Here is a 24,459-nt window from a genome sequence, read left to right on the forward strand (position 1 = left end):
AACTGGACTGGCTAACACAGGGGGTCCTTCCAAAACTTCTTTAAGCTTCTGGAGTGCCTGCTGACATGCTGGGGTCCACACTACCTTATCTGACCTGTTTTTCCTTGTCAGGTCTGTGAGGGGTGCAGCTATGGTACTATAACCAGGGAAGAACTTTCTGTAGTTCCCTGCTGTCCCTAAGAATTCCCCCATCTGCTTTTTGCTAACATGTGCAGGCCATGCCTGTTTGGCAGGTTCTGGCCTGATCTTACCGCTCCCCACTCTATGTCCCAGGTAGCTGACCTCTGCCATACCCACCTGACATTTGCTCGGCTTAATAGTCAACCCTGTCCTCTGTAGTCTTTCCAGTACCTCCCTGACATGTTGAAGGTACTCTTGGCAGGAATGCTTGCAGATGGTAATATTATATATGTAAGCAAGGGCAAACCCTCCTGCTCCTGGTAGGATATGATCTACCAGCCTCTGGAAAGTTGCTGGGGCATTTTGCATCCCAAAGGGCTACTTTGTGAACTCATACAATCCAAAAGGAGTCACAAAAGCTGACCTCTCTCTTGTACTGTGAGTCAAGGGCACCTGCTAGTAACCCTTGGTAAGATCAATGGTGGCAAGATACTTAGCCCCGCCCAGCTGCTCTAGGTCCTCATCTGACCTAGGCATGGGGTAAGCATCTGACTCTGGGTGACTATTTAATTTCCTGTAGTCCACACAGAACCCAGTGCTGCCATTCTGCTTGGGCACCAGCACCACTGGGTAGGTCCAGGGACTGTTGGACTCTTCAATTACTCCTAGTTCCAACATTTCCTGTATCTCCTCCCTCAGAGTCTGTTTGTCTCTCTCAGGCACCCTATAAGGGGCCTGCCTAATAGGTCTTTGGGGTCCTGTATCCACCTGGTGCTGCACCAGGTGGGTGCACCCTACTTTCCCAGTGAACATGTCCCCAAACTCCTGTAAAACTGCTTGGATTTCTTAAACCTGTGTAGGAGATAGCTGATGGACATTGCTACCCCTTCCACTGAGGTGTCCGTCGGAGCCTCAATGAGGAGATCAGTCAACAGATCTCCCTCAAACTCCTCCTGCAAGCCATTGCAAATACTCAGCACAAGGGCCTCCCTATCATGGTAAGGTTTCATCATGTTAACATGGTAGACTTTGTGCCCCTGCCTCCTGCCTAGCACTTCCACCATGTAGTTAACATTGCTTACCTTTCTTACCACCTTGTAGGGTCCCTCAAAACCTGCTTGCAATTTGTTGTGTCTGACAGGAATAAGAACCATTACCTGATGCCCTACAGCAGACTCTCTAGCTCAAGCATTCCTGTCATACCATACCTTTTTCTGTTGTTGGGCTTCTGCCAGGTTCTCATGGGCCAAAGCCATGAGTTCCCAGAGCCTTATCCTGAGATTTAGGGCATATGCCACAACAGACTTCTTGTGAGGTTCACTCTCACCTTCACACTCATCACAAATTAAATCTAGAGGTCCCCTCACCCTACGCCCATACAACTCAAAGGGTGAAAAACCTATGGATTCCAGGGGAACCTCTCTGTAAGCGAACAACAGATGGGGCAAATATTTTTCCCACTCCCTTTTAAACTGCTCTGCAAATGCCCATAGCATTCACTTGATTGTAGAGTTTAACCTCTCAACCAGACCATTAGCCTGGGGGATGGTAGGGGGTGGTCTTCAGGTAATTCACCCAGCAGTACTTCCACAGACAAGCTAGCAGGTCTGACAAGAAATTGACACCTCTGTCAGTCAGTATTTCTTTTGGGAAACCTACCCTGCTGAAAATCTCTAACAAAGCATTTGACACCTTTTCTGCCTCAATGGAGGACAAACCCACTGCTTCAGGGTATCTTGTAGCATAATTTACTACAACTAGGATATACTTCTTACCTGTGGAGCTTGGGGTACTCAGAGGCCCCTCAATATCCATAACTACCCGGTAAAATAGCTCCTCAATCACAGGCAAAGGCATCAAAGGAGCTCTCACCTTGTCTCCTGCCTTGTCTACCCTTTGGCACTGCTCACAGGTCCTGCAGTACCCTGTTACATCTCTGGAAATTCCAGGCCAATAGAAGTTCTGCATAATACATCTCTTTGTACGTTTTATGCCCATATGACCTGCAAAGGGAATATCATGGACTATGGCTAGAAGCGCCATAATGTAGGCTCTAGGCACTACCAACTGCTGTATCCTCTCATGTTCTAGCCCTCCCTCAGGGGTTCAATCTCCATACAGTAACCTTTTGTCCCAGTATACAGATTCCCTCTTCCCTTGAGAATCAGATGCCTCACTAGCTACCTGCCTCAGGCATTACAATGTAGGGTCCCAGCTCCTGTTCCACAGGAAGTCTGGCATACTCTGACAATGGTGCCTCACTGTCAGCCTGGGTACTACTACTCACCTCTACCTTTGCAGTCACTCTGTCCAAGGGAATATCAGTACCCAAAAGCAGCTGTGGCTCACCTTCAGTCTCACTGCTACAGAGTAGCTCCCTGCCTGAAGTAACCACCTCACCAGTCCTGGCTCCAAGTATGCAGTCTGTCTGAATCTCCCCCAGGCTACCAGACCCACATGCTTGTCTCAAAGCCTGACTGTGTGTAACTGCATTAACACATAGTACTGCCTCATCAAAATTCTTCCCTATCAGGACATCTGCAGGATGGTAGTTTGGTACACCTGTTGTCTCAAGACAACCTACTATTGGCATTTTGTCCCTCCCACTTACTGGCCCCCTCACCATTTGTTCACCACCTTGCCTCCATGGATATCTCTATGCCACATGGCCCCACTGGTTGCATTCAAAACATTTAACCCTAGGTCCTGGGCATGTTCCTGGACTAGCAGCTTCCCCTGCTACTGGAAGATTCTGTTGGAGCAGTCTGGGCTACCCACCATGGGTTCCATAAGACCCACGAGTAGTACTGGAGTTCTCTTTCCTGTGCATGGATGCCCTGCTTGCTAGGTATAGGTCTCCCTTCTTCCCAACTCATCTGAAGTAGCACATTGTCTATCAGCTAACCAGATCCTCATGTCCTCAGGCAAAGTGCTATGGGCTTGTTCCCTCACCAAAAGGTCTGCCAGCCTTCCAAAAGTGGTGACCTGACATCCACTCACCCACCTATGAAAATAAGTGCTCAGTTCAGCAACATATTCACACACACTTTCATCTGCCTTGTGTCTTTTTTCTATAAGCTTCAGGTGTTAACTTAAAATATTCTAGAAAATAGTTTTTTACAGCATTATAATTTAAACCATCAGTATCAGACAGTTTAGAAATTACAGTTACAGTTTTAACATGGAGTAAGGGGGTCAGGAACCATACCCAGAGTCTTTGGTCAGTATCATACTGTTTACATACCCTCTCAAACATATGAATGAAACTATCAAAATTACCCCCCTCTGTAAGCTGGGAAGAAATGTACTGACCTTTGTGCTTCTGGGGTCCTGTTACTCCCTTCCCCATTACCTCCATGACTCTGGCGAAGAGTCAGCATCTCCTTTTCTTGCTACCTCTGCCTTTCCTTCTCTTCAGCTTCCAGGTGTAGCAGTTTCTAATTCTTCTCAGCCTGTAGACATCTCAGTCTCTCTTCTGCTTCTGTTTCCAAATGCCTGGCCTCCAACTCAAGTCTCTTTAGCTCCAGATGGAGTTGAGCTATCCATTCTCTGAGTGTTTTACATCTCCACGGCCAGTCTGATTACCCCCCTGATTGCTGTTTTCTGATGCAGCTGTGACCAAAGCAGCAATCATGTCTGCCTTAGTCAGGTTTCCATGCACCAGTCCCTTAGCCTGGCACATCTCAACCAACTAGCTCCTTGACAGCTTGCCATACTCCTCTGCTGACATGCTTGCCTGCTCTCCCTGACTAACTAAGCTAACAAAATAAATAAAACAATTGTGATCAGAACTCTGAATATTCACTGTGTGGCTGACTTAGCGTACAAAAATACCTTCAGTGATCACTGTACACAAACTACAGGAATTCACTATCTACACCACTACAAGCCAATTGCCAACCAATTAATATGTGGTGTGGATATCCCATCACTGTCAAACAATTAATATGTGATGCCCGTGCACTGGCCCAGCAATCAAGGAGGCTCAATCCTCACTACTAACACCAGTGAGGGACATCCACATTGGGAAAGATAACAAATACACCCACAGTAATGTACAATTTCCCTTAACAACACACAGAGATCACAGTCAGTCTGGGGCTGGTTTCTCCCTTTCTCTCCAGATCCCCAATAAGACTCCCCACTGGCTCAGCTATAGCGTCCAGATATTAGCCTAGTGGTCAAGCTAAAACCTCCAGCACCCTCTCTGTCAAACCAGTGCTTCATGTCCCTGCCCAACTAGCTGACACTCACACACTTTGAGATATGAGTTATATACAAACACACAGACACTCCTGGGGAAGGCTGGCACAGGTTCTCTAGTTATTCCCCTTCTGTCCATACTATACGGTAGTACCACTTGCCACCAACCACTAATATCAGCTACTAATAAGGCCCTTATCAAAGGGTGTCCAATTATTACTGTGCAATACAATTATCCAAATGGTAAGTGTAATGAACAGCAAGGCTTATTTGGAGTGGCTTAGACAGTATCACACTATATACATGCAATGCACTCTAGAGCTTAAATTATCTCTACATAAAACATCCACAGTTGAAACGTTTAAAAATATTTAATAATAAATAATAAGAACACAAGTAATACTTGTTACTAAACAGTGCTAGTCAAGAGTTCAGAGATCAAAATGCTTAAAATAATACAGTAGAGAAGTTCTGACATCAATACAGAAAACAGCTAGACTATACTTCCTATTTCCTATATATATCCAAGAGCAGACACAGTTCTAAAATAAGCTTACATATAGAGCAAGGCAGTGCTGGTGATGTTGCCAGCTCTGAAAACAAATGAAGAATGCTCTGATTCTCTCTCTCTCTCTCTCTCTGTCCATAAATTGATAACACAATACCACTGATTCAGTTCAGATTACATCATTATTCTCTGTTTCCCAGGCTAACAGAAAGTCAGAGTGAAACAGCCCTTTTGATCTTGGAGCTGGTCAGGAAGCCAGAGCAATAAAATACATTATACATGTAAATTATAGCTATTAACTCTGGTCTCAAAACAATAGTAAGAATTCCTTCATTCAGACATCTTGGCTCCGAGTTTTGAGATCAAACAATTATACAATGCTTGACTTATCAGCTTTCCTCCAGCAGAGTGCAATATGGTTACATTTTTGGAGTTCAACATTTACCATAATTTTCTTACATTTAAGAGAACAAGCATGTGGCTTACATTAACATTTACAAATGACAGAATTATCTACAAAATCCTATCTAGCTAGGCTGGCAGCCTTCACATAGGTGTGTTTTGACTGGGGTACAGGATGTAACACCACACACAGGGTACAGACTTCACACCTCTGACTGTACCTCTTTTGCAGGATGTCCAACATTCTGCCTCATATGTCTGCCCTGGTCTTCAGACAGTTTGTGTTGTGTTGGTATTATAATGCTATATGGTGCCCATACCTCTCAACCTCTTATAGCAAGAAATCTGGACAAAGCCATATATAAAAGTGGGACACAGGCCCAAAAATAGGGGCACATTTTTAATATTGCTCTTCCAAATGTAGATAGTTTGTAGAATAACAGGTTTTGTTTTAGCATGAATCTTCTGAAGGGTATGCAGTCTGCATCTCAAATGTCTGTCATTATTTTTAAAGTCAACCTTTATTGATTTGCCACTAGTTTTCAAGAAAACTGCAATGTTATGAAAAACGGATCTGAAATATTAGGCAAAAATGTGGACATTCTGCAAAATTGTACATTTGAGAGGTATGATGGAGCCCACTGACTTGTTGTAAGTACTGACACAGATATGTGATGGCATTTACATCCTGCTGCTACTCTGACTTGTTACAACCTGCTGTTATATTAGCCACCGTCTAGGTTACTCAGAGTTGTGTACTGTCTGCATCTGTAGCCCCCTGTCCCTCTATTGCCTCTGGCTTTGTCCAGCTGTCTTGCAGTAATAAATAGAGACATAAGGACAGTCTGTAGAACTCCTACCATAGGTGTAGCTTACATGCAAAATAGCAGTTGCAGCCAGTCTCAAACAATGAATACCATCAACCTTGGTAATGCACTTAGCCCACTAAGCCACAACAGCCACCAGATAGTGCAGTATAATTCCTGACACTTTCAACCACAGACAGACATAGCACATTGACCCCTGTATATTGTGGAAATGAAATGCCACCAGGTTGATTGGGACAGCCCTGAGATTGTGTGGTCTGCTGCTATTACTATGCAAACATAATGTTACTGCAGTTATATGGGAACACAGGTGTGCTGGGGTAGGGGACTCTAGCACTGACAGTCATACATCTGTCCTCTGACCCCACTGTTTGTCATTTCCCTTGCATAGTGCAGTGGGTTTTGCTGCCTTGGGGCCTACTGCATATTATGGGGTGGCCAGTATTGGGCAGAGAGTTGCTGTTGTCCTACATAGCTGTCAGTTGTCTGCAGGTATCCCAGTAGCCCACTCTATTCCCTTCCATACATGCGTCAGGTCCATACATATGCTACCATAGTATAGTACCCCATACATTTGTTGTAAAGAAGAGTGACTTACCTTGTGCCTGCAGCAGTTGAGATAACAGTGCTTCAGGGCTGACTCTGTCAGATACACTCAGTACACAGTTAATACATGGTAAGTTACAGGTTGTGTGGTGTGGCTGGCATCCTTTTTACTATGCATGTGACTCAGAGTAAGGTGTCAGTCCCTAGGTCCCTAGGATGTCAGTGCATGTGCTATGCATTGCCTCTTTGCCAAGACCAGGGCATACTGGGCACCCCTATGTCTGCCTACAAGGACAGGTTCAGGGGGTTCCACCTCTGAGCCCCCCTGTGGCTGTGGGGACCTTGGCATTGATGGGTGCTGAGTTTCCCTTCCCTGTGATGTTCCTGCCACAGCTGTTTCTGCAGGATCATATTGTGTAGCATGGCACATACTGTGAACATGTGTACACATGTGGCTGGAGAGTACTTCAGGGCTCCACCAGATATATCGAAGCAGCAGAATCGTGACTTGAACAGCCCAAGCACATACTCTATGATGTTCCTAATTTGTGTGTGTGCCTCATTATGGCATTCTTCAGTAGATGTGTGTGCATTTCCGATGGGTGTCATCATCCACTGTTCCAGTGCATAGCCAACATTCCCCAGTAGATGGCCATATGGGATGTCCCCTCTGGCAAACGTCTGGTACAGCTGTGATCCATGCCAGACATGGGAGTCATGGTAACTGCCAGGGCTGCCAGCACACACATTCATGATAATGCCCTGGGCATTGCACACAACCTAGCAGTCGATGGAGTGCTACCCCTTGTGGTTGATGTAGATTCTACTCTCCTAACTGGGTGGTGTGTTGATGTGCACATGAGTGCAGCCCATGGCAGCCAGTACCTCAGGGTGTGCTACACGGTGGAAGAGACAAATATTGCTGGCCCTCTCATCAGGGGTGCAGGGTAAATATATGTGCTCACTGGCATGTGTTTGCTTGGCAGTCAGAAACTGGTGGAGTACTCTGGATGCAGATATCTGTGAGACCCCCATCATGTCCCCAGTAGGTCTTTGAAAGCTAGTATTCTAAGGGCTACACATACTTTGTTTCCACTGGGATGGGTTCCTCTCTGTTGGCTCTGGCTCTGAGTTGAGGGTGGCAAAGCTCGGTGAGTTCTTGTAGTATGTCCCTGTCCACCCTGTAGTGTTCTACTATCTCCAGCTCATGTAGCTCCTAGAAGGTTACCCTGGGCCTGAACACTCCTCTCCTTCTCAGTCTAGGCCTATTGTCAGCATCAGCACCACCACTGACCTCAGCCACTAGCACATACGGATGTAGCAGAGCAGTAGCTTCTATCATTTTGTCAGTTAAAGTTCCCAAGTCTGTACTTCAGTGGTGCAGAGTATGTGGGAAAAATCAGATTGTAGAGTGTATGCATACTTTATAGTGGTGTGCTGCAGATGCAGCCTGAGTGATTGGTTCACTATGATGCATTCCCCCTGCCAGGTTTATCACTGAAGGTTTTGAATAGCCCAGTGTCAGTTTAGTGAAACAGGGCTTATTACTCATCTATATTTGATTGGTTTTCCCAGGCTATTTGCTTTTTTTTTTTTTTTTTTTTTATTAAATTCTTTTCCCTGCCAAGCAAATTTGCGGCATTAGTATAAAAAGTGCTCAGCAGTCTTTACACTCCTCCATGCACGGGCATGCTCAGCTTAACTTAAACCAGCTAAAATACATACCGCAGGGCTAAACACAGCTTAGCAGCACTGGACACACCCCTTGTTTAGTTTGCTTAGCTGAGCACAAACTGGTGCCACTGAGCTCCAATCCGGTTACACATAGCATGATACACCCCCTTTTGATGTCAGCTACCTGTTCTACTAACACCAGCACAGTTCTGAGTCTACACGGGTTTTATCTGCGTACACAGTGGCTCATATTTGCTATTCAGTAACCCCAGCTCATTTGCATACAGATCCTTACATATATCCTGGATACTTCAGGGTCTGCCTCCTTATCAACCACTGAAACCTGCCATTGTACACTCTGCATGCAGGGCACCATATTGCCTTATTCTTGCAAATGTCTAATTTTCAGTTTTTCAACATTTTCATATTGTCCAGCAAACTTATATATATATATATATATATATATATATACATATATATATATATATATATATATTATAATGATTTGCATTGCTTTTTGGACTCACTGAGCATAGCTTTGTGCATTTCAGCTTTCATGCACCAGCTACTAAAACCCACCCAAAAGGCTACCCCCAAACCAACCACCCCTGACACTAAAGTTCTCATTGAAACACAATTCAACTCCCACTTTGTGACCTCAATTCTATCCTTAGTATCTCAGAGAAGTTCCAACCTCACTACCCCCCCAACACAAATAACACTAATACAAGGTTTTCCCTAAAAACAGTTTCCACCACTTCAATCAAAAGCATGCTCTCCAAACTAAAAACCTCATCAACAGCAGCCAACCTACTCCCCAGCTACTTCTTGAAACTCACAGCAGATGCTATTGCTATCCCAATCTCCACTCTCATAAAAAGATCAGTTGTTGAAAATGATGTGCCCAAACTCTGAAAATATCCTGTTACACCCATACATAAAGGCGGGACCACCACTGAATTTAATAACTACAGACCCATTGCTATACTCTCCCCCTGGCCAAAATCCTAGAAAAATGCATCCATATCCAGGTGCTAAAATATCTCCTAGACAGCAACATCCTGTCACCTACTCAACATGGTTTCAGACCTGCCCATAGTACTCCTACAGCCCTCCTCTGCTTCACAGACACAGTAACAGTCTCAAAAACGAAGGCCTGCAGGTGTCAACTCTTTTTTTTTTTTGGATATGTCCAAAAAATTTGACACAGTCTCACATCAAATCCTGCTAAACAAACTAAACCAATATCACCTATCAAATTCCACTCTTACCTGGTTCCAAAGCTACTTAACTGACAGGTACCAAGCTGTGAAATGGGAAAATTCTCTCTCTCCTCAGCTGCCCAAAACTATAGGAGTCCCACAGGGTTCTGCCTTAGGACCACTACTAATCACAATCTTCACAAATGACCTCCATACCTCCACACAGCATGCATCTATCATTCAGTATGCAGATGATACTACCTTAATGTGTGCTGCACAAAACATTCCCACCCTCCTGCAAACAACTCAACTAACATTCTCTGACATTGAAAACTACCTTACCAAAGCCCAACTTATCCTCAACCCAAAGAAAACTCAGCTTATGATTATAACCAGTTCTAACAAAAACATTGATAACAGTCAATTCACTATCTACTCCACAAATGCTACTCCAATTGCTCCAGTGGCACAGGTTAAGCTACTGGGAATAATCATAGACTCCCACCTAAAATTTGATAGTCATCTCAACTTAACTATTAAAAAAGTACATGCCAAACTGGGATTACTCTACCGTATCAAATCATTTCTTACCAACAACACAAGATCAACCATTGCTCACTCACAACTTCTATCCACCCTATTCTATGCATCTCCCATTCTGACTAATCTCAACAAAACTGAACTAGGAAAAATGGAAGCCTGCTATAAAAGAATTGCACACTTTGCTACAAATTGCTCATATAGAACTCACCACTGTACTGCTTTGAGACAGCTCTACTGGCTTGAACTGCCCAACCTCTTAACCCACAATCTGCCTCTGTCATTCTATCTATTACCTCCCCAATAATTGTCCTGCCCTCAAAAACCTAGTACAACATCACTCAGCCAAAAGACCTCTTAGATCATCAAACAAACTACTACTAGAAGTCACCAACAGCTACAACAGCTTTGGAGACACACTATATGGTAGTTCAGTAGCTAAAAATGGAACTCTGTCCCTACTAGCATACAAAACACATCATCCAAAGCCTCCTTTAAAGACCTCATCAGGCAACATCTCAAGCAAAGTTGGCAGTGCCATGATTGCTCCCCAGGCTAGTGAAAGCAGATAAGGTACACATAATAAACCTAGAGTAATTGATAATAATTTTCACTCTTACTCACAAACACTGGCTAATGTACAATGTATGTACTGTACATGTGTACTATGTATGTATTCTACCTATGTTCCAAATTTCAGTTGTACACCACAAATCTATTAATTACCTTTATTTTTAAATTAATATTTTCTTGTTTGTTCTTTCCCCTGTAAGTGTTAATGTGCTGCATACCACTGTAAAAACATGTCTGTTGTAATTTGTTTGTACATTGATCATGTCTAAATATCTAAATGTATCTGTAATTTTTCTATGTGGAGCTTTCCCCCGGGCCTCTGCTGAAAAAGGGTCTTTCCGGTTCAGTCAGACACCCCAGTTAACAAATGTAAAATAAATAAAATAAAATTTCCATGCCTACATTGCAATATCTCACCTTCTTTTTGGGCTTTTACAGCCCCTGTTTAATTTTTACATTTTTGTACACTATTTTCCATGTACATTTCTGACACCAACACAGCTCCTATATGAGTACCTTTCTACTTATTGGATCGCAAATCACCCTCATTTGCATGGATTTCACCTGCTTATGATGTGATTTGCATTCCATGGATACGTCCATGTCTGCATGCTCATGCACACCCTTCTAATCTGTTTACTGGATCGCTCTACTGCCAGTTTCCATGTTGGGGCCATGCCATTATGCCTACATGGAAAATCACTCCATAGAGGCTTTATTGAATTCTCAAGTCCAAAAAAATATCCAGCACAAGGGAAAGATGAAAAAAATCTTTTAAGAATTTATTGTGACAAACCCCATAAATACAATAAAAGCAAACTGGTTTCAGCTAGGAAATTGTAGCCTTCTTCAGTGCATCAAAAAACATTCATTAGGGCAAACCCTTAAAGCTGCATATATATGTGTATGTATATATATATATATATATATATATATATATATATATATATATATATATATATATATATATATATATATCTATATATAGGTTCATAGGTTCATAGGTTTATACTAGGCTATCTGCCCTAGGGCATTTATAAGCCTAGCCCAGAGTTTTTGTGGCTTACGCCACCCCTTTCTATTGAAGGATATTATGCCCATTATTTTGCTGTGCCTCTGTCAAGCAGTGACACTGATGTAATCCCTGGGGTATACCTGCGATCTCCCATCCATTGGTCAAGATTTCTCTTGAACAAGGCCAGCGAGGTGCTCTGCCTCACATGTACCGGGATTTTGTTCCACAGCATAGGGAGTCTCTGGGTGATGAATCTGTCCCTCCAGCACGTCCTATTTATGACCGTGTCAAGGTTTAAGTCTCGTGCTCTTGTGGATCTGATGGATTTAGATTTTTTTGAGGTGAAGCATGTTCATTAATTCCGGGTTGGACATGGCCTTGTATGTCAGGCACAGGTCACCTCTGAGCAGGTGGCGACTGAGTAGAGCTGGAGCTCCTTCAGTCGGGCAGCATAGGACATATTTTTGAGACCCTTTATCCTTTTGGTGAGGAACTTTTGGGGCCTTTCCAATTGCTGTAGGTGTCGGGTCAGATACATTCCAAATGGGGCGTTGTACTCAATCATCGGTCTGATGAGTGATGAGTACAGGGGAATGATGACCTCTCTTGACCTTGACGTGAAACCCTTCATGATCAGGTGGGCAATGTAGAAGGTCTTCCTAACAACTTTGGCAACGTGGGTGTCAAATGAGAGGTTGCTATCAACCTGGGTTCCCAGATCCCTGATAACCTCTTCTGTTCTTAGTGGATTGCCACCTATATGGTAGCTAGGAGTAACCTTGTTTTTCCCAAAGGGTATGACTATGCATTTTTTAGCGTTTAACTTTAGGCCATGGCTTTGGCACCAGTTATCTGTTTCTAGGAGACCCTTCTGAAGGATATCTGTGTCTGATGTGTTTTCAACTATGGCGCCCAGTTTGGAGTCATCTGCAAACTTTGTCAGCCATAATCCTCCTGTGCTTGCCTGTACTTCTGAAAAGTAGATGCCGAACAAGAGTGGACCCAGGACCGAGCCCTGTGGGACACCGCTTGTGACAGGCTTGGAATCTGACATGGAGCCAGCAACTCTAACCCTGTGGGTTCTGTCACTTAGCCAGTTTGCAACCCATCTTGTGACGTATGGGTTCACATTTAAACTGGTGAGTTTTTCTATGATGCCTGAGTGGGGTATCGTGTTGAAGGCCTTTGCCAGGTCAAGGTAGGCTGTGTGGACTGCCTTGCCCTCGTCAATGGCCTTGGTGGCTGTTTCGAAAAAGTCAACCAAGTTTAAAAGGCACGATCTGCCCTGGACAAAGCCAAATTGGGTTTGATCCAATGTCTGCAGGTCCCCTATGTCTTTATTTATGAGTTCCATAATGATCCTCTCCATAGCTTTGCAGACCAGGCTTGTCAAGCTGATGGGACGGTAGTTTCCAGGGTCGGTGGAGGCACCGCCTTTGTGTAATGGGACCACAGTAGCCATACGCCATTCCTTGGGTACGTATCCTGAGGTGAGGCTAAGATTAAACAGCTGCCCTAACTGCGGAATTAATTCCTCAATGAGCTCGTGGAGCACACAACCGGGGACACCATCTGGTCCCATGGATGCTGTGTTTTTCACCTTGGAGAGAGCTGTTCTTACTTTAGCATTTGAGATGTTTGGGAGGATACAATCCTCTGGTATAGATATTTCTCCTTTTGGGGAGGGATTTGCACTGAACCTGTCAGCCAGTATGTTGGCAATGTCTGTAGGTTCAGTGAACTTTACATCATTTTGAACCAGTTCTAAACATATCTGGGAGTTTCCTCCCAGGTTTCTAACATAGCTAAAAAAGGCCTTATGGTTGCCTTTTGAGTCCGTGGCAATTTTTCTTTCAAAATTTGCTTTGGAGGATTTTATGAGAGATCTTAGTTTTTTACTTACGATGATCAAGGGTGTCTTCCCTTTTGAGGATTTTGCTCTATCTTGTAGTAGCTTTCTCCTTTTGTTGTAGAGCTTGTTTATGGCTGGGGTCCACCAGACTGGACGCCTGCCTTTGGTACAAAGAGTCTTTGTTATATATATGTATATATATATATATATATATATATATATATATATATATATATATATATATGCCAAAAACTTGATCACTTAATTGAAATTATCCATCAACTGGTTTAGACCAGAACTAACTTAACTCATTCAAGCCTGGTTTAAATAAAGCACCTAACCTAATAATCCAAGCAGATTCTTTTTGGTTTAATAAATTGTGCCATCCAGCTTTACATGACCTATTCATGTATATTTTATCTGTAATGGTAAAGGTGAATTTGGCAGTTTTGTGTGTTAGAGTGTGTTTGTAGATGGCATTAGAAACCCTTTTGTTTCTTATTTCACTTGTGTTCACTGATTCTATGTCTGAAGGGTCTGGATGTTTGTCCAACATAAAATGAAGAACAGAAGCAAGTGGCCAAATAAACAATCCAATCACTGTTATAATTTCCAAAACATCTTATTTCATAAATTTTAGATGTGTCGCAGCTAGCAAATTCCTTGGTTTGAGATACATATGATACATGTGTGCAAGCACTACAATGACCACAAGAAACACATCATAATAGTATATCTCCAAATAGGGTTCTCTGTTGGCTAATAGGTGGGGTGTAATGTTTGTAATGGATTACGTATGAATTGATGGTTCTCCCTCTACGATAAGAAAATAAACATCTGGAGTTGAGCAGTTCACTCAATTTATCCTGTGCTAACAAAATGTCCCAATGGTTATTTATGATGTTTTTAAATCTATTGGTATTGGTCCCAAAAGTAGTGACTAGCCTAATGGGTTGTGGAGTATGTATTTCCGCCTGAATGGTTTTATCTTTATATTGTAACAGTTGACACCTATCTAGTTGGTCAACCTGATGTAATGTCCGAGTAATACAGTCCTGATGATATCCTCTGGTAAGTAACCTGTTAATTAAATCATCTTGGCAGGCTTTAAGAGTTTGTTTGGAGGAACATATATGTTTAATACGTAGATATTGAGACTTGGGAATATTATTGATGATGTGGTGAGGATGATGGCTGGAGGCATGTAACAAGGTGTTATATTCTGGAAATTTTCTATGTACTTGTGTTTCCAGTGTATGATCCTCCTGTCTGGTTATGATGACATCCAGAAATGTTATTTGTTGGTATTCAATATACAATGTAAATTGAATACCCCACTTATTCTCATTAAGGCATCGTATGAATTCATGTACATATTGTTGATCCCCGCGCCACACCATCCAACAATCGTCCAGATATCGTCCCCAAATATCAAGCTGGTCCAAAAATAAATTATAACTGTCATCATATATTAACTGTTCCTCCAAAAAACCCATAAACAGGTTGGCATAAATGGGAGCAAAAGATGCTCCCATGGCCGTACCACGAACCTGCCAATATGATTTCCCATGAAAATAAAAAAAATTTTGACAACACATGTTCAGTTAAACATATGAGTGTGTTGAACTCACAAGTGTATAGTTGTGATTTGTCAAGCTAGAACTGAATAGCCTGTAGACCTGCCCAATACGGTATACTGGTGCATAGGGAGGTGACATCAAGTGTACATAGATACCAAGCTGGTTCTAGTTGTGTACCCTGAATAATATTAAGAAATTGTGTGGTATCCTTCAACCTAGACCTAACCATGGGTAACAAAGGTTGCAAATATTCCATAAGAAAGGAAGATAAAGGTTCAGTTAATGATCCCCTCCCAGATACTATTGGCCATCCTGGAGGACTAGTAGGATGTTTATGTATCTTTGGTAGTAGATATAGATACTGGGGTATGGGATCTGACACCTTAGTTGTCTACAAATTTTCTGACTAATTATGTCTTCCTCTGTTGCTAGGTCTAGGAAGGAGTCAATTTCTTTTTTGAAATTTGGAGTTTGGATCCACTACCATATGTATATAAAATCGGGGATCAGACAGTTGTTTTTCAGCCTCTGCCTGGTACATGTTCCAATCCATAACCACAATGCCACCTCCCTTGTCTGCCGGCAAAATAACTAGGTCATGATCAGTACTAAGGTCCTCTAATGCTTGTTGCTCTGCTTTGGAAAAATTGTATCTAGCCAACTGATATTCATGAGAAAAGTGAAGGTCTTTTAATACACACTCCTTAAAGACTGCAACGTGCTTGTCCATGGGAGGCTCAAAACTGGATTTCCCAAAGTGGAAACCAGTAGATCCTTGAGTATTTTGTGTATCTGAAAAAAATATTTTCAAATTAAGTAATCTACAAAAATCATTAAGCTCATTGACCGAAGTATGTTCAGGTACCACAAAAGCCGACACAAAATTGAGACCGTTGTTCAATAGTTTAATTTGTACATCAAACAATTCATATGAAGAGATATTATGTACATTATTCACTGTGATACAATCTTCTATAACAGTCGTTGAATAATGTATGTTTTTTCTATGTTTCCTGCCTCCCCCTTTGTTTTTTGTGCCTAAAGGGTCTACATGAGGTTTCCTTTTGGCCACTGGAGATTCTTGGGTAGAAAGGGAGTCTAAATCAGTGGCAGAGGATGAATCATCCTCAGAAGTGCCACTATGAGTCTGTACTGATTTTCTAAGTATTGATCTGGGTCTCTTCTTTCTATTGGTTATTTTGAAACCAGGATCTGAAAAATGCACACTTGCTAAATGCTAAACATTGAAAGTGTGATGAGAGACTTAGGGACACAGGTGGACAGTGGTCTCACTTTTGATAACCACATCGTCACAACAGTCAGGAAATCCTTCTATGTGGCACACCTCATAACTAAGGGCTTTTCATCCAGAAAAAAGGAAGTCATTGTCCCACTGTACTCATCCCTCATTAGACCCATTATAGAGTATAATGCCCCATTTGGTATGTACCTCACAAGACATCTGCAACAGCTGGAAAGGCCACAGAAATACCTCACTAAAAGAATCACAGGCCTAAAGCAGATGCCATATACTGACCTTCTAAAAAAAACTCCAGCTATACTCTGTGGCATATCATCTACTCAGAGGCGATCTCTGCTTAACATACAAGGTCATGTCAAACCCTGAGCTGTTGGACATGCTCCACTTAAAGAAATCCCAATACCTCAGAGCCACACGCTCTAGGGATCTAAACCTTGTCATCACAATGAACAAAACATGCTGGAGGGATAGGTTCCTGATCCAGGGACTCCCCATACTCTGGAATTGACTGCCCATACATGTCAAGCAGAGCGCCTCATTGGCCCTCTTCAAACGGAACCTTGATGATTGGATGGGAGATAGGAAATTCACCCCGGGGATCATGTAAGTTGCCTTGCTAGACAGGGGCCCAGAGAAGTAAATATTGTGGGAAGAAATATCCAGGGAATTGTTATGGCTAGGCTTGCATAGGCCCTAGGGCTGATAGCCTAGTACCAACCTATGAACCTATGAACCAGCTATCATCCTTGCCACATCATCAATAATATTCCTAAGTCCCAATATCTACATATTAAACATATATGTTCTTCCGAGCAAACTCTTAAAGCCTGTCAAGATGATTTAACTAACAGGTTACTTACCAGAGGATATCATCAGGACTGTATTACTCAGACATTACATCAGGTTGACCAACTAGATAGGTGTCAACTGTTACAATATAAAGATAAAACCATTCAGGCGGAAATACATACTCCACAACTCATTAGACTAGTCACTACTTTTGGGACCAATACCAATAGATTTAAAAACATCATAAATAACCATTGGGACATTTTGCTAGCTCAGGATAAATTGAGTGAACTGCTCAAAACCAGATGTTTATTTTCTTATCGTAGAGGGAGAACCATCAATTCATATTTAACCCATTACAAACATTACACCCCACCTATTAGCCAACAGAGAACCCTATTTGGAGATATACTATTAGGATGTGTTTCTTGTGGCCATTGTAGTGCTTGCACACATGTATCATATGTATCTCAAACCAAGGAATTTACTAGCTGCAACACATTTAAAATTTATAAAATAAGATGTTTTGGAAATTGTAGCAGTCATTGGATTGTTTATTTGGCCACTTGCCTCTGTTCTTCATTTTATGTTGGACAAACATCCTGACCCTTCAGACGTAGAATCAGTCAGCATTTAAGTGAAATAAGAAACAAAAGGGTTTCTAATGCCCTCTACAAGCACACTCTAACACACAAAACTGCCAAATTCACCTTTATCATAATAGATAAAATATATATGAATAGGTCATGTAAAGCTGGATGGCACAATTTATTAAACCAAAAAGAATCTGCTTGGATTATTAGGTTAGGTGCTTTATTTAAACCAGGCTTGAATGAGTTAAGTTAGTTCTGGTCTGAACCAATTGATGGATAATTTCAATTAAGTGATCAAGTTTTTGGCACATATATATATATATATATATATATATATATATATATATATATATATATATATATATATATACACACACATATATATGCAGCTTTAAGGGTTTGCCCTAATGAATGTTTTTTGATGCACTGAAGAAGGCTACAGTATTCTAGCTGAAACCGGTTTGCTTTTATTGTATTTATGGGGTCTGCCACAATAAATTCTTAAAAGATTTTTTCAACTTTCCCTTGTGCTGGATATTTTTTTTGACTCAACATTGCATTGGTTTGATCCGTGAACTTTGTCTTCCCTGCGTATTTTTGGTTTGATCTATTGAATTCTCCCCATAGTGTATGTTAAAAGACATCCGTAATATTGTTTTGGCAACTGGTATATTTGCTGAAAGTATTACGTTAGATAATCATCATCATCATCATAAGAGCGGAAAAAGTACACACCATTTCCTGCAATGTGTAAATTATATGTTCCTGAATACAGGTTTTGTACACATCTGCAATATTATTTATACTAGAGAAAAATGTGTGTGAAAATTTATCACAGAGAACATAAACTTTAAAAGGAGGACAGATATGTTGTTTCACTTAAAAGAAGAATGCCCAGACTGTTTTGTGTGCTTCTGAGATGCATCATGTAAAGCATTATTTTGATTACATAGCTGCCTACTTATGATCATGTTTCCCATCACCCAGGATGTCAGCTAAAAAAACAGAACAAAATACCTGACAGGTACATACCAAAACTGAATTTTCTGACAGAGACCCTAATTTCCAGATTTCCTTAGGGAGACACTGATTTCCTGAATGTCAGGAAAATTTCCTGTCTGGTGGCAACCATAGGCACTTTGATACTCAGGAGTTTATCGCCTTCTTTTTGTTTAATATCCTACACACACTAGTATGACTAATGTGAATGTGGTACCTATCCTACCTAAACTAGTATGACTAATATGAATGTGGTTCCTATCCTACTTTAAACTAGTAATATGAATGTGGCTGCTATCCTACTTTATACTAGTATTGTGAATGTGGTTCCTATCCTACCTAAACTAGTATCACTAATGTGAATGTGGTTCCTATATTACCTAAACTAGTATGACTGATATGAATGTGGTTCCTATCCTACTTTAAACTAGTAATGTGAATGTGGTTTCTATCCTACTTTAAACTAGTATCACTAATGTGAATGTGGTTCCTATCCTACCTAAACTAGTATCACTAATGTGAATGTGGTTCCTATACTACCTAAACTAATATGACTAATGTGAATGTGGTTCCTATCCTACCTAAACTAGTATCACTAATGTGAATGTGGTTCCTATACTACCTAAACTAGTATAACTAATATGAATGTGGTTCCTATCCTACTTTAAACTAGTAATGTGAATGTAGTTCCTATCCTACTTTAAACTAGTATTGCTAATGTGAATGTGGTTCCTATCCTACCTAAACCAGTATCACTAATGTGAATGTGGTTCCTATACTACCTAAACTAGTATCACTAATGTGAATTGGGTTCCTGTCCTACCTAAACTAGTATCACTAATGTGAATGTGGTTCCTATACTACCTAAACTAGTATGACTAATATGAAAGTGGTTCCTATCCTACTTTAAACTAGCAATGTGAATGTGATTCCTATCCTACTTTAAACTAGTAAGGTGAATGTGGTTCCTATCCTACCTAAACTAGTATGACTAATGTGAATGTGCTTCCTATACTACCCAAAGTAGTATGACTAATGTGAATGTGGTTCCTATTTGCCTTTGTGAGCAACTGATGCTTCCTATGAAAGGGTAATACTAGCCCACTCCCCACAGACTGTGTTTACTTAGCTGGTCAATTAATTTTTCCCAGTAGACTCATATATGTTTGTTTTGCCTGCTCACCATATATAGAAATTGCCCTCTTCTAGATTAAGCATCACTGTTACTGTATACAATGCATTACTGTAATGTCATGAATAGCTTTATAATCACTTAGCAATGAATGGTCAAGTAGCATCCTTATAGAGGTACAACCAGACAAACATGACTGGTTGCAGCTTCAGATGGAAAAAAAATCCCCTTTTTATAATGTTTTTCTTGCCTATTATATTTTGTAATATTAGTCTTGTAATAATAATGGAATATTTGAATTCATTGTAAATAACCTAGTTTGCACATACTTGATATTTCTAATATTAAGTGGTGGTATATGTGTACTTGTCAGCTTTAATGTAAATAGATCTGTTTGCTGCTGCATTTCTGTTCATCATACTTGTTTTTCTTTGTTTTTTTCCAGACTCCTGATTGAATGGCACTTTCTGTTACGAACTTCTTTTCTCTGAGAGCCTCTTCAAATGTGAAGATATGCAGAAGACAGTTAATCTACATTTTTATTATTATGATGTCTGTCCTGCATTGATATCTTGGAACTAGAGCCAGTAAAACATGTATTCCCTGCATGGGATCCAAGAAAATTTAACACCATTAAAAGATGGCAGTCTGTCGCCCATTGCCTTCAGTGGATGAAGTCACTCTGCAAGTAACTTCAGTAAAGTTTGGGAGGGACAGATTAAAGTCATCACAGAAAAGACAATAAATATAAACTTTGATACCTGACAGAAACAGTCATAGCTGCATGACCCTTTCCATTTTTAGTCACACTTATGTGAACAAGTTATAAGCAGTTCCTCAGGTATCTAGGAATTCACTGTCTTTATAAAATGTCTGTCTTGCCCATGTAAAACATGTTTGTAGCAGGCTCCGTAGTTCTCTCTCTCTCTCTCTTTCTGTCTGCATGAACTGGTTCAAAAATCTGGTTCTGACAGTTTCTGATTATATATACAGATATCTTTACTGTTCTGTTTCCAAGTTTCATATTTTGTATTATGATGCTTTTCTGATTAACTACCATTTTTTGTCTTATACCTATGCTATGATCTAGTTGTCAGGAGCAGGAAGACATTGTTTGCAAAGACACTAGATCATGATTATTAAAGTAATGAAATTCCATTTTCATAAGCAGAAATGCATTAATTGTACCAGTGACCATTACTGTGAATGTGTTGTAATGATTTTGATTCTGTTTTTAGTATTAATGCATGTGTATGCATAAAAAGGATAAAAACTGATTTTATATACAGACTACTATATCAAGCTAGCAGGTATTTGTATAAATAATAAATACAAGAAGAAATGTAAGTTCTGTTGAGTTAATCTGGTTTAAAATTTCAAATTATATGAACCCTGGGATTCATAAGGATCCCTACTGCCTGAGTAAATTCTATAATGCAGGCGGTCAATTTACTCAAAAGGTAATTCTGAGCTAGCTTTGGCTAAACCGAGGAAGTTATCACTATTGGCTCATTTGCATGTATCTGAATCACATTTTTATTTTACTGGTGGCACCATCAGACCGGTGACAGCAGTAATATTTACACCACTGACTCATGCATCATCTTGGCAAATGCACCCTCTCCCCTACACACACACACACACACACACACACACACACACGCACACACACACACGCACGCACACATGCACACATGCACACACACATGCACACACACATATTCAGCCATTCATGCACGCCCACACTGTCCCAGACATTCATCACACACACATGCACACCCACGCACACACATCCACACACAAACACACACTAACAAACACACAGATTCATTTGACTTCATTCATGCTCCTGCAGAGGCACACACAAACTTCCACATACATACGCACAATTACACACACAAGCACACATCCCCATGTCTCTCCCAAACTTCACTGAAGTTACTTGCAGAGTGAGTTCATTCACTTTTAACGGTATTAAATGTTTCCGCCAACCATGGTAATTTACACATTTGAATAATTCTATGACTTGCATGACAGACAAATTAGTAGCAGCAGGCTTTTGCAGGAGAGAGCACATGGCTAATTTCCTTAACTGCTTTACCAGATTGCCTCATTAGCATATGTTATGGTCAGTGGGACTGCCATCTATCCTCCATGCTGATGTTTCCATTAATGGGAAATCATAGTGGTAATGTGATGTCTGAAACTGAAAGGATTCCAGACATTTTTTTTAACGTGACAAATCCCTTGTCCTGCAAAGCAACTACTTTTTAATATTGTATCTATTTATTACATTTTCATGGCTTTACACCCCATAAAAGAAAGCCTCTTCAATCTTCATAATCATATTTGAAGACAGACATTCAGCTCAGTTGTTACATCCACATGCACCATTTACCAAGAAGGGAGGTCCGGAACTGAGTCTGCTTTGCATGTGCAAAGGTTGTGCCCTTTGCAGCTCTTCCTTATGATATATACGAGATTAAACTGAGTCACACTATTCACTTTAGTTATCAGAATTCTACAGAAGTAGCATAGTAAAAGACAGAGAGAAAGATTCATAGATAGATAGAATAATTACATTTTATAGTAAGTCCATAAATACATCAGTGGCAAATTGCAGTTTTTACTTACTGAGATCTTTGTAAATATATAGATGAACAAATACAAAATAGCTATGAACATTTGAATTCTCTTGCCTCCAAATCGTTTCTTCAAATATTCTGGCATTGTTGTGACCTGCAGGAAAAATATTTTGTATATTAAAATAGTAAATGGATTCATGCATCTCGAATAGAGTATGTCTTTAATATGAAGCATATTATATTATATATACTGCTATGCATCTTTTATATGCATCCTTGTTTAACAGGTCTAAGTATATAATATTGAACAGACTAAACAAAATACATCATCAGGGTAATGAGAAGTATGGCTAGATTTTTAATGATGTGACAGTTGACAATGTCTGCTATACATGCCTTGGATAGAGCTGTGATTTATTCTCCACTTGTAAATATAATGTTAGATATAATGGTTTATAGCTCAGACACAGTTCTTTAATCAAGCATTTGTCATTATACCACACTGCTCTGTGCATTTATTATTTATTTTACATTTGTTTACCAGAAGAGTCAGACTGGACACGTCCTTTTTCAGCGGAGGTCCGGGGAGAAAAGCTTTGGTTGCCTTAGTTAGAGCTGTGATTTATTCTCGACTTGTAAATATAATGTTAGATATAATGGTTTATAGCTCAGACACAGTTCTTTAATCAAGCATTTGTCATTAAACCATGCCACACTGCTCTGTGTATTTATTATTTATTTATTTATTTATTTTACATTTGTTTACCGGTAAAGTCTGACTGGACACATGTCATTTTTCACTGGAGGCCCGGGGGAAAAAGTTCCAGTTTGAACAACAACATAATAGTAACAGTACAAGTGTGTAAGTGTGTAATGTTCAGATAGAATAGCGATGCTACATACTATTTAGTCTAACTTTATACGGTTCCCTGTTAAATCAGTGAATGCTTAAAATAGTAAATGCTGTTTAAGCGAACCTTTTCAATTGAAACAGTGAAATCCCGAACACATGAAGAAGCAATTTTTTTCCCCCAGGGAAAAAAATCACTGGGCCTTTTTCAGGATGTTGCCATTTCCTCCACTGTGGTGGGTTCTCGGAGTTGGTATATTTAAGTGTGGGGGGGGGGGTGTTTGTTTTTTTTTTTTTTTTACAGAGCAGCGATTTTTTTCCCAGGGAAAAAAGTTGCTGTTCTGTGTGTTCGGCATTTTGCCGTTTCGATATTTTAAGGTTGATTATGCAGTGTTTGCTATTTTAAGTATTCGCTGTTATAATATAAACCCATTTTATATATACAAGAAAGTTAGAAACTCAGTAAAATAAAGTTTAACAGCATAGTATAAGGAAATATTACAGTGTTATAGAACAATAGGCATTCCAAAGTTTTGAACGAGCAATCCATATTTACAAAGTATATAACATTACAATGTTATAAAACAATGGGCAATCCAGAGTTTGAAATGAACATTCATTATTTGCAAGTATATAAATAGCTACAATGAGAAAACAGAGATATTTCTTCCTATCAGAGTTAACACTGAGAGTTACTGGTAAGCAAGTAGCAGCTAGAATATAATGAGGAAGGTGTGAGGTTAGAAAGACCTGTATGTTATGCTGAGTAGTGGCAGGACTTGGAATGGAGACGTGGCTTGATAGGTATGGAATATGGATAGGTATTGAATGGAGAGCTTGATAGGTAGCTGTTAGGGGTAGAGCAAGGATACAGCCAGTTGTTTAATCGGTGTTTTTTAAGGTTGCTTTGAACTGAGCTAGGATGCAGAGGTAGTAATGTTTTCTAGTAGTTCATTCCAGATTTTCCTATGTAGTTTTAGAAGAGGGAATCACCTGCTGGATTTTTGGATACATAGGTTTTTATATGGTATTTGTTGGTGGGGCAGAGTGGTCTGTTGGTGGCATGAGGTGAAGATGTCTTTGTAAGGCTGGTATTTTCTCAGGATCAGAAAGGATTTTATGGGCCATAGTTAGCTGGTGTGTGGTGCAGGGGTTGGGGGAGCTCTAACCAGCTGAGTTGCTTGAGTGCAAAGCAATGGTGGGATCTA

The 24,459-nt window shown here is 40.5% G+C and overlaps 1 protein-coding gene across 1 annotated transcript in view; it reads right to left on the bottom strand.

Annotated features, from left to right (window-relative positions):
- The window catches only part of SLC5A11 (solute carrier family 5 member 11), a 717,678-nt gene that overhangs the window by 429,318 nt on the left and 263,901 nt on the right, over window positions 1-24,459 (bottom strand). The window contains exon 6 of the mRNA XM_044089092.1: window positions 22,451-22,555. Coding sequence (XP_043945027.1) covers window positions 22,451-22,555 — 105 coding nt within the window. The remainder of the gene's footprint in view (window positions 1-22,450; window positions 22,556-24,459) is intronic.

Source organism: Protopterus annectens, chromosome 12.part0 (assembly GCF_019279795.1).
Source record: "Protopterus annectens isolate FY-2018-M chromosome 12.part0, PAN1.0, whole genome shotgun sequence".
Taxonomy (NCBI): Eukaryota; Metazoa; Chordata; order Ceratodontiformes; family Protopteridae; genus Protopterus; species Protopterus annectens.